Source organism: Bombina bombina, chromosome 3 (assembly GCF_027579735.1).
Source record: "Bombina bombina isolate aBomBom1 chromosome 3, aBomBom1.pri, whole genome shotgun sequence".
Classification (NCBI taxonomy): domain Eukaryota; kingdom Metazoa; phylum Chordata; class Amphibia; order Anura; family Bombinatoridae; genus Bombina; species Bombina bombina.
Genome location: NC_069501.1, coordinates 754528656 through 754548327, shown reverse-complemented (window position 1 = coordinate 754548327; position 19672 = coordinate 754528656). Strand labels below are relative to the sequence as shown.

The window sequence follows — 19672 nt, the reverse complement described above, 5'->3', positions numbered from 1 at the left end:
TGCCGTCCCTAACATCGCCGCCACCTACCTACATTTATTAACCCCTAATCTGCCGCCCCCAATGTCGCTGCCACTATATTAAATGTATTAACCCCTAAACCTAAGTCTAACCCTAACCATCCCTAACTTAAATATAATTTAAATAAATCTAAATAAAATAACTGCAATTAACTAAATTATCCCTATTTAAAACTAAATACTTACCCATAAAATAAACCATAAGCGAGCTACAATATAACTAATAGTTACATTATAGCTAGCTTAAGGTTTATTTTTATTTTACAGGCAACTTTGTATTTATTTTAACTAGGTACAATAGTTATTAAATAGTTATTAACTATTTAATAGCTACCTAGTTAAAATAAATTCAAATTTACCTGTAAAATAAATCCTAACCTAAGTTACAATTACACCTAACACTACACTATAATTAATTTAATTCCCTACATTAAATTAAATTCATTACAATTAAATAAAATAAACTAAAGTACCAAAAACCCCAACTAAATTACAGAAAATAAAATAATTACAAGTTTTTTAAACTAATTACACCTAATCTAATCCCCCTAATAAAATAAAAAAGCCCCCCAAAATAATAAAAATCCCTACCCTATACTAAATTACAAATAGCCCTTAAAAGGGCTTTTTGCGGGGCATTGCCCCAAAGTAATCAGCTCTTTTACCTGTAAAAAAAAATACAATACCCCCCCAACATTAAAACCCACCAATAGAATTGAGCTTGCATTCTATTGGCTGTTCCAATCAGCCAATAGAATGCGAGCTAAATCCTATTGGCTGATTGCATCAGCCAATAGGATTTTTTGTCTACCTTAATTCCGATTGGCTGATAGAATTCTATCAGCCAATCGGAATTGAAGGGACGCCATCTTGGATGACGTCACTTAAAGGTACCATCATTTAGTCATCGGATGAAGACAGAAGAGGATGCTCCGCGTCGGATGTCTTGAAGATGGTCCTGCTCCGCTCCGGATGGATGAAGATAGAAGATGCTGTCTGGATGAAGACTTCTGCCCATTTGGAGGACCTCTTCTTCCTGGCTTGGATGAAGACTTCTGCCCGGTTGGGTGAAGACGTCTCAAGGTAGGGTGATCTTCAAGGCGTTAGTGTTAGGTTTTATTAAGGGGGGATTGGGTGGGTTTTTACAGGTAAAAGAGCTGATTACTTTGGGGCAATGCCCCGCAAAAAGCCCTTTTAAGGGCTATTTATAATTTAGTATAGGGTAGGGATTTTTATTATTTTGGGGGGCTTTTTATTTTATTAGGGGGATTGGATTAGGTGTAATTAGTTTAAAAAACTTGTAATTATTTTATTATTTTCTGTGATTTAGTGTTTGTTTGTTTTTTTAACTTAAGTTTATTTTATTTAATTGTAATTAATTTAATTTAATGTAGGGAATTAATTTAATTATAGTGTAGTGTTTGGTGTAATTGTAACTTAGGTTTTATTTTACAGGTACTTTTGTATTTATTTTAGCTAGGTAGCTATTAAATAGTTAATAACTATTTAATAACTATTCTACCTAGTTAAAATAAATACAAACTTGCCTGTAAAATAAAAATAAATCCTAAACTGGCTACAATGTAACTATTAGTTATATTGTAGCTAGCTTAGGGTTTATTTTACAGGTAAGTATTTAGTTTTAAATAGGATTAATTTATTTAATTATAGTAATTTTATTTAGATATATTTTTTATTTTGTGTAATTTAGTGTGTTTTATTTTAATTTAGGTAATTGTATTTAATTAATGTAATTGATTTAATTGTAGTGTAAGGTTAGGTGTTAGTGTAAGGCAGGTTAGGTTTCATTTTACAGGTACATTTTTGTATTTATTTTAGTTAGGTACTTAGTAAATAGTTAATAACTATTTAGTAACTATTCTACCTAGTTAAAATAAATACAAACTTGCCTGTAAAATAAAAATAAATCCTAAGATAGCTACAATGTAACTATTAGTTATATTGTAGCTAGCTTATGGTTTATTTTATAGGTAAGTATTTAGTTTTAATTAGGAATTATTTAGTTAATTGTAGTAATTTTATTTAGATTTATTTAAATTATATTTAAGTTAGGGGGGGTTAGAGTTAGAGTTAGATTTAGGGGTTAATACATTTAATATAGGGGCGGCAGATTAGGGGTTAATAAATGTAGGTAGGTGGCGGCGATGTTAGGGACGGCAGATTAGGGGTTAATAAAATTTAACTAGTGTTTGCGATGCGGGAGTACGGCAGTTTAGGGGTTAATAACTTTATTGTAGTGGCAGCGACGTTGTGGGCGGCAGATTAGGGGTTAATAAGTGTAGTTAGGTTGCAGCGACATTGGGGTGGCAGATTAGGGGTTAATAAATATAATGTAGGTTGCGGCAATGGGGGCAGCAGATTAGGGGTTCATAAGTATAATGTAGGTGGCGGCGGTGTCCGGAGCGGCAGATTAGGGGTTAATAAGTGTAAGATTAGGGTTGTTTAGACTCGGGTTCATGTTAGGGTGTGTGGTGTAGACATAACTTTTATTTCCCCATAGGAATCAATGGGGCTGCGTTAGGAGCTGAACGCTGCTTTTTTGCAGGTGTTAGGTTTTTTTTCAGCCGGCTCTGCCCCATTGATTCCTATGGGGAAATCGCGCACGAGCACATTTAGCCAGCTCACCGCTACCGTAAGCAGCGCTGGTATTGAGGTGAGATGTGGAGCAAAATTTTGCTCTCCACTCACTTTTCTGCGGCTAACACTGGGTTTAAAAAAAAAACGTAATACCAGCCTTACTGTAGGTGAGCGGTGAGGGAAAACTGCTCGTTAGCCACGCACAGCTATACCGACAAAACTTGTAATCTAGGTGCAAGTTTCTTCCTTAAAAAACTTTAAATAAAACACTATCTAAAATATTGTATGCAAGTATTTACAAAAGGTGTAACAAAAATGTATCTTTGAGAATGAGCATTATGGCATGATGAGAAAAATATGAAAACATAGAAAATATACCTTAAAAAACAAAGCAAAAAACAAAATCTGCAATATGTATACTATTAATAAAGGTATCTTTTATTTAACTCCAAGATCAGGATACTGTACACTCTTGTGGTGCTAGTCTTGTGCATACAGGTGTGCTGACTAACCTCCATACAAAATTAGCCATTAATAAGCATTGGGAACAACAAGATGTGCCAAGAATAAAAAAGGAGACAAAAACTGTATAAATTTTGCAAAAATTCTATGGGCTTCAAGTTGCAGACAGTCTTAAAACTGCTTCTTCCTAAAGGGACACTGAACCCAAATTTTTTCTTCCGTCATTCAGATAGAGCATGCAATTTTAAGCAACTTTCTAATTTACTCCTATTATGAATTTTTCTTCATTCTCTTGCTATCTTTATTTGAAACTGAAGGCATCTAATTTTGGACAATATTATATCATTAGCCTCAAGTTTAGAACTATGAATTGCGCTAATATCTTCTAGATCCGACACTCTCTGTTCAGCTTCTTGGAGCCTATTTGAAAATTGTCTAAATTCATTGGTTAAAGTGTCAGTAAACTTTAAAAATAATGTTATATAATTCTGCACATAGTGCAGAATTATATAACATTATATTAGTCAAACATTATTAAAACATAATTTCCCCTCTTAATTTAAAAAAAAAGCGCTGCTGAGCGGGTCTGTTATATTTACTCAGCGCATCGGGCCAGCTGTATAGTCACAGCCCGGCCCTTCCGCGCCATAAGACTAAGTGCAGCTTGCTCCTGTCACAAGAAAAGTGGCAACAGTGTATCCTGTCATGTACTGTTCCAGAAATTTGCACACTATCTACCTAGGCATCTCTTTAACAAAGAACACCGCAAGAACTAAGTAAACTTGCTAATATGGGGTAGATTTACTATAGGTTGGGCGAACATGATTCACTGCAGCAAATCATGTCTGCTTGACCTCACTAAATGCCGACAGCATACACTGTCAACATTTAACATTGCACATGCATTTCTGGTGAAATGCTTGTGCAATGCTGCCCCCTGCTCGTGACCAATCGGCTGCTAGCAGGGGCCGTCAATCATCCCCATCATATCGGATCGGGATGATTTCAGTCTGTCACCTTAAATGTGGCGAAAAAGTTAAGGAGCAGCGGTCGTAGAATGCAGCATCCACTGCTTAATAAATCTACCCCTATAAGTATATTAGAAACTTTTTAAACAGGGTATGCTTTGTCTGAATCACGAAAGAAAAAAGTTGGGTTTCATGTCCCTTTAAGTTTAATTTGTTTAATAAAATGTTAAGAACAAAGAGGGCAGTTGTGTTTATTTATTTTTGCATTGATAGGGTAAAATATTAACAGCGTACTGCACTTATTTTATTAGCCCTATATAGATGATCTGTAGGCTATCTTCCTTTTCTCTGCCCAGCACATCATTACACAGTCATTGGCATCTCAGATGCCCCTCATGTGCAATGTAAGAATTTTCAAACACCACAGGGAGCATAGTTCAGGTCACTTGATTTCTGTGCCACCTCACTGCCTCAATACAGTGCTTTCCCAGTGGATTCTGGTATATGTAGTTTTTGTATGCAATAAGCTTGTCACTGACTGTAATCAAACCAACACTAAAATTGTAAAGCAAAATAATTGTCAATAAATAGTCCCATATGAACTAATACCCATTCTACACGGTACACCGACACTTCAAACAATATTTATGCTTTTTATATTTCCATACAAGTTGCTGAATTGTCTTGGAAAAAAAGCCACAAAGTGACATATTTCATGGATGGTTCACAGTTTTCTCAAAAATGTCATTCTCAATATATCTGAAGTCAATAATATTTTCACTTGACTTCAAGGTGTCAAAATTGAATATGCATTTAATATTTGCCATGCTTGTCTTAAATTTCTAGAAAACAGAACTGTTTTTATCTGGGGGTTTTTAGCACATAGGCAACTATTTCTCTTTGCTACACAGTTGTTGGAGTCTCCTATTATAAATAGAATAACAACATTTTATACAAAACATCATGGCTGCTGAATCACATTCTACAATGACTTTGTCCTTGATAATAAGAAAAATATGTGAATCAAATCATAGAAATTGGTTATATTCAAGAGAGCTTTGTAAGCTCAGTACAATAAAGATAAAATTGCCACAAGGCATTGTTCTATACAGGTGCTCCCTAATCGGTTCTCCTACAGGAAAAAAAAAAATGCTTTTTTTGTCTATAGAAGAAGCTACAAAATATTTATATGAAAAAGTAAGCTCTGCACCATAACATTTGAAGTTAAAGTTTAAACTATGACTATATATACAGTTTATACAATGTAAAGTATATATATATATATATATATATATATATATATATAGATACACACACCCACACATACAATGCAAATTCACACATATAATACAAATCCTTTGAATATTAAATATAGGAAAAAAAGATTCTACCCACTGAATTTGTTCTTTTTCTACCAGTCCATTACCCAGCTGTGAAACTTGTGCTGCTGACTGGATTAGCGTCAGTTTTTTCTTTGGACTAACAGTGCCCCAAGTGGTACTTTAACTATGTATTTAACCTATTTGAGGGTGTTAAACACATAGATCTGCCATGTTGCTAGTGATAAAATGACATGCTCTAATTAAAGAGACCATTTCATTTTATCGCTATAAGGGTCATTTAAATGGTACAATATTTTCAAAACCTGAATTGGTAGCACATCACGTGGCCTGAGCAACACTCTCAGACAAGCTTATTGTAATCCCCTGATATGGACAGCTTATTAACAAGAGTTTCAGGAAGTGGAGGATGTGAGTGTAGACCATATCTGGGTTTTGAACATATATTTTCTCTAAGAAAACTATATAAACTGGAGAACCTCACAAGTGCAGCTCTCAGGCAGTGTTAGCAGCCAGTAAGTAGGTAGGTAAGTAGTAATTAAGTGAAATACCAGCCACAAGAGGATCTTGGAGAGGTGTATGGGCTTATCCCTTTCCCAAAATCCTTCACTTCACATATTAAGCAACTGCAGGCAAATCTGTTTTGGTGGTACTTATGTTAATGTATTATTTGTAAAAGATATTATTCAGAAGCAACATTTGATCTTTTTTCCTGTAAATACTATATTGTTCATCTTTAAAAGGATATTCTAAGGACTTATACACCACAGAAACTGGGGCTGTGGTTCTCAAGAGAATAAAGTAAAAGACATAAGGTACAATTGTGCTGCAGTGAACTTTTATTTCCAGGTATAATCTGACAGTGATTTATGTGATCATCCTTTCTACTAGCTGAAGGTTTCATAAATCAAATGCAGAAGTCAGGGAAGAAAATCTTGGACTGAAAAGTTAGAATGAAGATATGTTACCTTCAGAACTGGGAAACTGCAATACTTGGTAATTTATATTGTCATGCATGAACATAAAGTAAAATAGATTCACATGCTCAAATGCATACACTTATTATATTTAAAAAACTTTAAATGGAGAATGTAATCTAAATCTAATTACTGCAGTCTGATTTATTTACTTAATTAAGATGTACCAACCTGAATTACCAAAAAGGTGTAACGCTCCCATGCTATAAAACAAATAGTTAGGCATCTTGGTATGGTACATTGCAATGTTTCTACTCTGAGCTTAAATAAAAGCTTCAAAATGTTTCCAACATACTCACCCTCCATTGCTACAGACATATGCAAAATGGACACCTCATTCATTCACCTCCCCCTTTTTTCTGATCATTTACAAATAATAATAATAGTAAAAAAAAGCTCATCTTTTGTTATAATTTTATGTCAATATATACTTAAAAGCTATTTTATGGAATCAAAATAATTTCCTGCAAACAGAAACATTAGGTTATGTTTTAACATGGTTTATTACTTCTAAGCATGGCTTGTTTGCTACTTTGACAATAAGAGCGGGAAATTGGGTTTAATGAAGTGGGACTAGAAGCAAATAACATACATGTATGTATGGCCAAAATCAGGTTTTTTTAAAGGTCTTGAAAAATTATTTTTAGAAAACCATTGTGAAAACTTGTATGAAGGACTGTAAAGAGTTTGTAGAGCAAGGAAGTCAAATTAACTTTCATAATTCAAATAAAGACCCCATTTTATGTACCGGAGATGGACAAGGGTTCCCCACCATCAGTAGTGAAAGTTATTCCACTCTGCTCTGGCACAACCAATCATGTGAGAGCTTGGGCACACCAATAACCCCGATTAGATCAGTCTAAGGTGATTTTAACCCACCACCTCGGAAGTGGCAGAGAGGTAAAGAAGCAACAGTCTTACAAGTGATGCTTTTAGCCTTGTGGTTAGTTGCAGGCTCACATGAATGAGACTGCACCACAAGGAATCCAAAGCTGCTTCCACAGCTTCATATATGGAGCCCAGAGTTTACAATAAAAAAAACTTCTATTATAAAATGTACATTTCCTCTTGTTAGCCTTGGTTGAAACTAAGGTCCTTTCCATGACAGCCTGTTGAAGTAGGCTAAGGAGTGGACATGTACATTAAAGGGACAGTCTAGTATAAATTAAACTTTCATTATTCAGATAGGACTTTTAATTTTAATCAACTTTCCAATTTACTTTTATCAAAAAATTTGCTTTTTTCTCTTGGTATTCTTAGTTTAAACTAAACCTAGGTAGGCTCATATGCTAATTTCTAAGCCTTTGAGGGCTGCCTCTTATCACATGCTTTTTAAATCTCTTTTCAACACAAAGAGACAGAAAGTACATGTGGGCCATATAGATAACACTGTGTTCAAGCACAGGGGGTTATTTAAGATTTAGCACAAAACAATGCTAAATGCAAGACAATAGATAATAAACAGTCACAGTCATGTGATCAGGGGGCTGGAAGAAGGTTCCTAGATACAAGGTAATCACAGAGGTAAAAAGTATATTAATATAACTGTGTTGGTTATGCAAAACTGGGGAATGGGTAATAAAGGAATTATCTATGTTTTAAAACAATAACAATTCTATGGTAGACTGTCCCTTTAAGCACTACATGTAGAAAATTGTTGCACACATTGCTGCCATATAGTGTGCAATGCACTGGTACACAACTGAACCTATCTAGGTATGCTCTTATGGAAAGGAGCTACGTTTCAATACAATATTTTTTTTAAAACTTCTATATCTGAATCATGAAAATTTTATTTTCCCTTACATGTTTCTTTTTATTGGAGAAAAACAACTAACAACCTGTTTTTATTTAAAGAATGAGGAGATTGGAATAAATGCCATATTCAGGAATAAGTGAATACAAAGCTTGTAAGCTACATATACATACTTAAGTTTGCTTGCTTAAAGGCTGTATTTAGAGGCACAAATACTCTCCGATTGCTGCTATATTCTCAATTCGGTCCACTGAGCAAATTAAAAATCACCAAAACACAATATTATGATCTTTTATCCCTACCCCTGTTTCTTCGATCCGCCACTTCTGAATGCTTACATTACGCAATCTGTAATTTATGGCTTCTTGTTACCTACTGTATAGAAAGACCAGTAAAAAGTATACACATAAATCTGCCCAAGGGGACAATGATAGAACTTTAGCTGTTTTCTATTAGCTTGTACTGCATATATGACTTCAAAGAAGTTCAATGATGCTCGGGAAAGCTGACTTTGTTTTTCAGCCTCTGTATCTGGGCACATTGATTTTGAAGAGGAAAGAAAAAGGGAAACACTATAAGCCAGTTATTCTATGATTGATGGTTATTTTTATAAAGCTGATCGAAAGCTATTGTTACCAACCAACTGCCTGCACTGTCAGTATGGTCTCAGCTATACAGATGTGCTGCTTGGTACATATTGTATTGATGGCAGGTGCAGTTACACCAGGTGCAAAGAGTGTCCCACATAGTGTGCATATACTTACAATCCAGCACTAACATAAACTAATTCATGTCTGTAAAATCAACCCACACTATTGTTTGGTTAGTAATTGAATAATGACAAGTTACTTCGTTCTCCAAGAGGTCTGTTTATGAAAGCAGTGAAATCTTAGCACTGATGTACTGCAGCAGTCTCTGATTTTAGCTTTTAATAATTATGTTAACTCCTTGGTTACCAGGGACAATTTTCACTCATTGACAAACATTTCATTGCTGAGGTCTTTGTTGGACAAAGAGTAAAGTATCTTACAATTAAAATAAGACATCTGCTAATATACATATCATGTTGTAAATAGATAGTCAAGCAGGTAAAAAATAGATTATAAAATTGGTATATAGTTCCACACAATCATAAAATGTCACACAGTGACAGAATTGTAGTACATTCCTTTGATGCTTTGATGAAAGGTAAATAAGGACTAGATTGTGAGCAGAGCACAAATTAGCGCTCCTGCTCAAGTGTTAACTTTGCCAATCAGAGGCTTTTTGCGGGAATGGGGTTGTGAGATGAAAGTAAAAAGTTTTTGCGCAAGTGGAAACCCGACGTGCACAAAAACATTATCGCAACAGCATTAACTTCTTCTTTCATAGAAGTCAATGGAGCAAAACAACAACAAAAAAAACCCTAACATCTTCTGTATACTCACGCGCTAACCCAACAGGGTAAACCCAGCAATAATTATTAATATTTTACATTCCAATGTTCTTCATATAGCAGAATATGTTCTATTTATTATTAAATACATATTTCTACATACTGTATTTCTGTATATACCGGTAACTGCATAACTATTCCTATAGATATAAGTATAGATATGTATTTTACATGAACAATATAAGTTATATAGAGAAATATATATAATTATGAAAAGTACATTATTTTCTTTGTGAAGAACATAGGAATGGAAAATATGCGTAATGAGTATTGGGTCTCGAGATTAAGATTTTAACGTGTTCAGGTTAGCGCACATGAAAACTTAGTATTCTTAAGGTGCCTTATTGAAATATTACATATAAAATATTTAAAACTTAATAAAAATTATTAAACAGTGTAAAATGCAAATAATTCATAGAATATATCTATATATTTTACAGTCGTGCAATAAATGAAAGTAACTTTGTTCACTGTAATTGTATTTCAGTAGCCAAACTCTACCAACCATTTCAAGGAGCCAATCTGCACTTAATACTGGAGTTGACAAGGCCCACCATGGTTATTTTGTGGTTGATCACAATCCTTTAGAAAAAAACTTAGTTTATCTACAGAAAAACCAATAGACTTTAAAGTGTATTTCTGATGAAAATATGTTTTTCTAAAGCATTGTGGTCAACCCTTCTGTTAGCAAAACATCCATTGATTTGTAGTTCATTATCAGATGAACTATGCTGAGGTCAATTAAGGGGCACGTAAGTGGTAGGGCTTGTGAAACCTGTCATATGCACTTTCAAATTTCAGATCTGAAAAATACAACATTTTCAGACTCATGTTACCTTAAAAGGGGGCAAAATAAGTAATAAAGGAAGAATGAGCAGCACAAAATATATTGCAAAAAATGGATATTTAATCCGACAGTCTTATTAACAGATTACAACAAAGCACACAGGTATGGAGGTAGCAAAGGGGGCGTGTCCTTACGCGTTTCGTGCCACAGGGCACTTAGTTATAGGATACTTTCTTGTTACACAGGGCCTGAATAAATACAAGTTTGCACCAATCACGTAGGTAACAAAGTTGGAAACACCAGGGCACATGTGATGAAGGTTAAAAACAATGATCAAAAGGATATTACCTCGTCTTCACACATTCTTGACTGTGGTAATGGAAACTTACTAACAGTGACAAACATTGAGATACACTACTTGTTAATTACATAGTGGCTGCGAACTAAAATAATGCTATAATGTTATAACTCATGTTACCTTAAAAGGGGGCAAAATAAGTAATACAAATGTTGCTTTACTGCTCATAATTACACAGTTTATAATGTTTACTTTCCCTTTAAAGAGTTAGGGCCTACAGCGTATTTAATTTTTAAAAGCCTTTACTGCAACTGTTATTTACAGGGAAAAGTGGAGACAGGCTGCTAGAGTGATCATGGTAGCATTTCAAATGTTTGCAAGGTGGGGGAGTGAGGGGAAGAGCAAAACTGTAGAAATTAGATTGGAATTTGTGACTGTCCCACAAAATTCAGGACATTGGTATTTATGTTCTTTTACTTTCTATAAGTTTAACTACAGATAATGTGGTAAATATTTAGCTTTAGGTTACCAGTTAACTTTTCTTTTAAGTTATAAATTCCCTAGATTCATGATCAGCCTATGCATTTTAATATTACGGCTATTCAATATGTACCAGGTTCCAGTAATTTATACAGTTCAACAGTTCAAAAATGTAGCTCAAAGAAAACAAAATGCAAGATATTACAAATTGTAATTTTTGTAAATTGAGATTTTGGTAGGCTCTCTGGATATGTTATTTGTCAACTGATATACCCTGTAGTGCATTAAAATACACAAAGTTAATCGTAATTTATATGAACTGCAGAACAATAAAACAGTCTGTTAATATAGTGACAGAGGGGTCTGCAATGCAGTGAATTGAACACGGTATTGAATTTCTCTCTGGCAGCAAATTAGCTTATTGGGAATTCTAAAAGACTTTTATAAGCTTTACCCAGAAAAAAATAAAACTATTAGAGAAACAGATGATATCAGTTTAGTTTCCACATGAAGAATTCTTTAGCCACAGTTACTGACCCCTTAATTAACTTTCTTCTTCAGTACACACCTATATATATATATATATATATATATATATATTTAGCAGCAAATGTACCAGCTGTATTTGGGAAATAATAATCAGAATGAGTATCAGAGATGCAAAAAATACCTGTTGCAAATCCGGTGCAAGGTCCATCCGGATAAACAGGGTAACGTATAAGATAAGTCCCTGCCACGGAGGAAGCGGATGGTAACTCCTTATACTACGTCAGTATTGAGGTGAGCTGTTATTATTTGCACTACTGTGAAAGCAAAGGGAAGTACCTCTCCACCACAAATGGCTATGTTCTCTGTTTCTTATTTGTTGAAGAATGTTTGGCTGTTTTGCTTGATTCATTTGATTCATTGGATTTAACCTCTGATTACCATTAAAGGGCCATAATACCCAAATGTTTAAACACTTGAAAGTGATGCATTATAGCTGTAAAAAGCTGACTAGAAAATATCTCCTGAACATCTCTATGTAAAAAAGAAAGATATTTTACCTCAAAAGTTCCTCAGTAGCCACCTCCCATTGTAAAGGATTTCTAAGCAGCATTTTAGTGCCTCGTGCACTCTCATATTATTTCACCAATCAGGTAAAGGAAGTTTACTATGAAATCTCATGAGAGTTAAGTCAAATCTCATGAGATCACAGTAAGAGTTCATGACCTCAGCACTGCTGATGCTGATTGGTTGCTGTTCATTTCTTCATTTTTTTTATTTTTACCTGCAGCTGGGAGCAGGTGAAGTATAACTTTTTACACAGAACTTACTCTGCTGAGCTGAGGAGATTGTGAGGTAAAATATCTTCCTTTTTTACATAGAGATGCTCAGGTGATATTTTCCTGTCAGCTTTTTACAGTTATACTGCATCAGTTTCAAGTGATTTAGCATATGATTATTATGTCCCTTTAACTGCTTGGCTACTTATTTACAAGCTTAAAGCTACTTTACTAACATTTGCTTTTCCTCTGCATGGATATTTCTGATGAACAGCTTTGCATGCAAAGAAATTGAAGCCGGCTTCTTTATACTGTATGGACTTATCAGAAACATAGTTGCCATTTATTTAAACTGTAACTATTGGGTGTCAAGTATTGATATTTTAAAGTAATGCACCGCTTTTTGGAGATGATTGAGTCCTGAGTGCTTCACCTATATTAAAGGATTGATTTTTGTTGTGCAAACCATTTTTGTCAGCATTTATTCCTGTTATACGCTTCTCACTTGTGGGAATAGAAATACTTTGTTAAACGAGTAGTGCTGGATTAAGGGTATTTCTATCTGTTTTCTCTTGTTTGTCAATATATATATATAATTCATCTTCGCTATAAATTGACCAAACACTTACTTTTCTTGATAGTATCATAATATACGGGGAGTAAAATAACAATAAATGTATGATGTCTTACTTAGGAGCAATGCAGGTTCTATTGGCTGGAAGAACTATTAGTAACAATCAATACGTGCACATCAATAGATCCAACAGGTCACCTCCAGTGTGCACAATCAGATACTTTTTCCTCTAGGCTAACAGCAGTCATTTTTATAATTACAAGGCTGCTGCGAATAATCTAGATTTATTATCATTGCACAAGTGCTGGAACACATTTATGCTGACCTCTGGCAGGATCTTTCAGTGTTTTCCTTAGCTCACACTTATTTGACAGGTAGCAAGTCTTTAACATACTAATGATATTTTTCATCTTGTATCTGTTGTCAGCGAGACCCCAGTGAATACTAAAGATGAATGGCAAATCCTTAGGCTCTGACAGTACTGCAATATGGCCAGTGCAAACAATCGTAGACCCATTAGGCTCAGCGTTTGCCATTTAAACCAGCCAACTAAAAAATATTAGGGTATGTGAGTGATGCATATGGATATATTCACTGCATTGTCTTATGCAATATGGTTTAAGAAGAGAAGGCAAGACTACTAGAATCTTTGAAGCCATAATATACTTTGTTATGTGTTAGTTTTCCGTAATGAATATGAAGAACCAACAAATCATAAAGGGACATAACATTAAACATGGAAATACACAAGTGCATTTGAATTTTGTATTGAAGCATGTTTACTTTTACTGTGCATGAAACATACTTACATATGCCTATGCACCTGCACTCAAACAAAGTGCTTTGTGCGGTTGATGACCCAGCCTGAATTATTGTTGTTTAATTCATAACAATAGGGGTCTCAATGTCTGAAAGCACAGGACATATATACTGTATGTACATATCCTCTTTGCACAGTAAAAGCCACCACTAATGGCATTTAGGAACTATTCTTCTTTAAAAAATGCATTTCTGTTTTGAGTAGTTTGTCCCTTTAAATAATATAACTCAATTAATAGCTCTGACACATATAAAAGTAAACACATAAATAAACACATGAATCAATAATATTTTGCATATAAGAAAAATTGGAATATTAGCTATTATGTTTCAAGTTTTGAAACATTAAAACATATAGACTATAGCCATTCTGCCATTGCTTTCATTAACTTACTGGCTGCTAGAGAGAGCTCCAGTGAGTTGTAACTCTCTCTGGCAGCCAACTGGTTAATTGTAATGATTTAATGAGAACATCTGACCAAGGGAAACTAAAGGTCCTAATCCTAACTCATTTAGTATAGGTCACACTAAGCAGATGCCATATGATTTAGAGCAATGCTTGGGAAGCTATAAACTAGTTGCTACCTAGCACATTAGGTATTTTATACATAGAATGAACTAATGATGGATGATCCAATTAGTTATAATTTCAAAATAACATGTTGAAATCTCACATTATTGGCTAACTCCACAACTATAAGTTATAAGGCTTCACATCATGCAATATATATCCCATTCAGTGTAATAGGGAAAGTGTCACTTACTTGATGTAGTAGGGCACTTTATTTGGTGAGATTGCCCTCTCCCAGGGACCCTGGACAGAAGCTGAAAAAAAGATGCAGACCTCAGGTCAAGTTCAAAGCAAACAGGAAGACGGCATTAATCTATGGAATTGCAATTTTACACACTCGACTGGACTGATATAGGTCCGATTGCTTGCTTGCCCATGAACACAGAAATGATTATCTTACTATTCAGAGATTTCTGAACTAACCTGAGAGGAAATACATTTATTTAACAGCTGCAATTTAATATAAACCTCTGCTCTCAAATTTAATAAAAAAACAAAAAAACAAAAAACAAAAAAAGTTAAACAAGACGCAAAACTCTTTTTTGACATGTTCCATTTTTGCAGCTTTATTTTCTTGCTGCTTTTTTTTAAATTTTTTTTATAAATGATGTATTTTTCTAATACTGTAATATACTATTTATTAACTGGAGACATAAACCTTTTGAAGAACCACACCTGAATAACATTTTATATTTTTAATTAGTGAATTACAAAAAAGTGAATTTGATACATATCCTTTTTATTTTTTTAACATTTAACACAGAAAAAAATGTTAATCAGATTACATGTCTGCAAAAGGAGGTACCCTGTGCCCACAGTCTGTCAGATGGTCTGACCCCCTATTACTGTATATAGTGACACTGTTTAAACCACCAGTACTGTATATAGTGAGTCAGTGACACAGTCTGTAATCTGCCAATGAGATGGCTGACCTGACCCTACCCCCCCTCCAGTACTTTATAAAGTGACCACAGTAGTCTGTGACATGGTTCAGCCCCCTCATACTGTATATAGTGGTACTGTATAGTGACACTGTTTATCCCCTCCCCCCATGCTGTAGTAACAAGGTCTGTAATTTGCTGGTTCCACAAACATGCACACACACATGCATAAATACACACACAGTCACATACAAACATACACACACACACACACATGCATGCATAAATACACACACAGTCACATACATACATATACACACACACACACATGCATGCATAAATACACACACAGTCACATACAAACATACACACACACACATGCATGCATAAATACACACACAGTCACATACATACATACACACACACACACACACACATGCATGCATAAATACACACACAGTCACATACAAACATACACACACACATGCATGCATAAATACACACACAGTCACATACATACATACACACACACACATGCATGCATAAATACACACACAGTCACATACATACATACACACACACACACATGCATGCATAAATACACACACAGTCACATACATACATACACACACACATGCATGCATAAATACACACACAGTCACATACATACATACACACACACATGCATGCATAAATACACACACAGTCACATACATACACACACACACACATGCATGCATAAATACACACACAGTCACATACAAACATACACACACACACACATGCATGCATAAATACACACACAGTCACATACATACATACACACACACACACATGCATGCATAAATACACACACAGTCACATACATACATACACACACACACACACATAAACACCAATGGGTAAAACAGAAAGACTAACCCCTGTAGTCAGAGACACTAGTGAAGCATCATGTCACACTCACATGATATCAGTGCAGGCAGTGGCAGGTCAACGTTTTTTTTTTTTTTTAAGCTGGGCCCCCTTTGCAACCTTTGCACCCCCTGCAGTTTCGCCCCTGGATTTACACATTACTTGTATTCATTACTCAAAGACTTTTACTGAATTGCCTGTGTTCAAGCAGAATTATCCTTAAATATTGCTTGGTTGTATGATCACTATTTTTATGCCACTCATCAAAGGCAATTTTCTTATAGAACAGTTTTCTATATATACTTTTTCTTGTTGCCACAAGTGAAAATATGCATTCTTTAGGGACATTAAACACTTTGAGGATAGTAATATAAAATCATAAATCATATATAGAAAAAAAAAAAACTCAGTATACTTACATTATTTATTTTGTTGCCCTTTTCCTCTAATTCCATTCTAAAATTGTGAACTTTTCAGTTCCTGTTAGAAACGGAAGTTCACTCCCTAGAAGCCTTATCAAACACCTAATACATGCGCAATATCCACTCCTAATCCACCACCGCAATAAATAAAAAAAAATATTTTTAAGGTAGATAGTCTTTTTTATTTTATATAACTGTATTTTAATTGGGGTTAACTTAGGGGGTGTTAGGTTAGGGGGCTTAGTTATTAGATTAATACTTTGCATTGTGGGGGGTTGGCGGATTAAGGGTTAATAGTATAATTAGTTAGATTGCGTTGTGGGTGGTTAGCTGTTTAGGGGTTAATACATTTATTAGTAGTTGTGATGTGGGTGGATGTTAGATATAGGGGTTTTGATGTGTCATTTTTTTATTTATTTAGATGGGTTAGATTTTATGAATGTAAGACACTGGGGACTCCAGAAATGTGTGTTTATGAACATTTCTGAACCTTGCCAGTTTATCTGACTTATAGCAGTATGTCATCTGCTGGCGCGCTTTATGTGATTCACACGATGTGCAAGGTGAACTTACGGGCGACGAAGGTTTCAGCAGTTGTGCTGAAACCTACATCGTATATGTAATCTCGCCCTACAACTTTACACTTATTTTGTCAATATTTACAAAGCTAATAAAACTTTAAAATATACATCTATATGCTATTCTCAGACTATTCTTTTCTTTGAATGCATCATAGAATTAACTTAGGGCTAGATTACAAGTGGAGCGCTAATTTATTGTGCGGCTGCAAATGGGCAAATGGTGGTTATTGCTACTGCAAGCTTGCGGTAGCAATTAGCGCTTATAAAATTCTATAAAAGATCAGATCTCTGGTTAATTTTATAAATGTGCCCCAAATGCTCCCAAAATACATTGTAGTATATTTTATTAAAAAACAAAACAATTTTTAGCATTTTTATTTTTTAAAGGGACAGTCAAGTCAAAATTAAAGTTTCAAGATTCCAATAGGGCATGCAATTTTAAACAACTTTCCAGTTTACTTTTATCACAAAATTTGCCTTGCTCTCTTGGTATTCTTTGTGAAAAGCTAAACCTAGGTAGGCTCATATGCTAATTTTTAATATGTTTAACTGCCTCTTATCTCAGTGCATGTTTACAGTTTTTAACAGTTAGACACTGCTAGTTCACGTGTGCCAAATAGATAACATTGTGCTTACACCCGTGGAGTTATTTGAGTCAGCACTGATTGGCTAAAATGCAAGTCTGTCAAAAGGACTGATAAGGGGGCAGTCTGCAGAGGCTTAGAAACAAGGTAATCACAGAGGTAATTATAACTGTGTTGGTTATGCAAAACTGGGGAATGGGTAATAAAGGGATTATCTATCTTTTTAAAACAATAAAACATCTGGTTTAGACTGCCCCTTTAACTCAAATTATATCCTTGTTTGAGAATTTGTCGATTTACATGTTTTGTATGTGTCTAGGAAAAATTATATAAGGCCTATTATACACCAACATTTATGTCAGGGTGAGTTGTAGACTAGAAGGGATATATCCCAAGAATGGTGCAATATAAACCCAATTGTATCTTTGTATAACACTGCTATAAACACTGCTGCCAGATGGCCAGAGACACGTGCACACTCCTGGGCTCACTTAAGATTACTCTTTACAAAGGATACCAAGAGAACTAAGCAAAATTGATAACAGAAGTAAATTGAAAACGTATTTAAAATGTCATAACTTTACTGTCCCTTTAAACAAGTTTACCTTAGAATTATCCTTCTAAACCTATGCATTAAATGTCAACAGATCTCATGTTACAGATCTCATGTTACAGATCTCATGTTACAGATCAATCCAAACATCTTAACATCACACACTGAACTTCATCAATAAGGCCTTGAATCCAATACATTTTTTTATACAATTTCAACAATCCTGTAGGATTTATTTATGCTCTATAGAGAAAAACTGTAATTTTACCATAAGAGCCCTTACACAGTCATTTATAAAAAAAGTTTACTTCATAAGCTGCAACTTTCTTTCCACTTATCTTGCTGTTTCACTTTTACTCTATAATTACACTTAAACCTGGACATTTCTTCCTGCTGTTTCTCCAACAAAATGTGTCAATACCTTCTATAATTTAAGTATTTTGATGTATATTTTTGGATTGTACAATAAATACATTTTTTTTGTAGGGCAGCACAGATTTTCATACATTTTTAAGGATTAGAGCATTGCATGCTGAGATAACCATTTAGATGCCTAAACAACAGTACCAGTCATTTATATAAATCTATGCTGGGACATGAATTGTAGAGAGGAATGATATTTTAGAAGTTATTTTAGAAAAAAAATAAATATCCGCTCAGGTAATACACTAATATTGAAATAATAATATGTTTGATTTGTATAAGGATGTATTATTTGATAATTATCTGCATGTTAACAGGTTCAAATACAACACTTTAATGTCAATACAATCACAATCAGATATTTTTTACTAGCAGCACTTTTTACATTATCGATTGTGCCAAAACATGTCCCTTTACGTACCATGTGTCAGTCCGTTTTGTTTTGATCCCAAGTTTTTAATAATTATCAACATATTTTCAGGGCTGAATTTTACTCATTGAGTCCCACAATTAAAAGAAATTAATAAACTTGAAGATGTCTTATTGGGGCCAATTTATTAATGTGCGAGCGGACATGATCCGATATTGCGGTTCATGTCCGCCGCACATCGATAAATGCCGACAGCATACGCTCTCAGCATTTATCATTGCACTAGCAGTTCTTGTGAACTGCTGGTGCAGATTTGCGGCCAATCGGCCACCAGAAGGGGTTATCAATCAACCCAATCGTATCGGATTGGGTTGATTTTTGGTGATGTCTGTCTGCCACCTCAGAGCAGATGGACAGGTTATGAAGCAGCAGTCTTTAGACCGCTGCTTCATAACTTGTGTTTCTGGCAAGCCTGAAGGCTCGCCAGAAACACGGGGCTTCAAGCTCCATACGGAGCTTGATATATATGCCCCATTATCCGATACCCCAACCTCATTTTTGGCTGTTACTTTGGGTATGCACAAAACAAGCTGGCGAT

General features: G+C 34.7%; 1 protein-coding gene across 5 annotated transcripts in view; it reads right to left on the bottom strand.

Moving 5' to 3' along the window:
* Positions 1–19672, bottom strand: part of DMD (dystrophin) — a 4487195-nt gene that overhangs the window by 519764 nt on the left and 3947759 nt on the right. For all 5 annotated transcript variants that reach the window (XM_053707599.1, XM_053707595.1, XM_053707596.1 and 2 more), the window contains one exon: positions 14542–14602. In XM_053707599.1, the coding sequence (XP_053563574.1) occupies positions 14542–14602 (61 nt within the window). The remainder of the gene's footprint in view (positions 1–14541; positions 14603–19672) is intronic.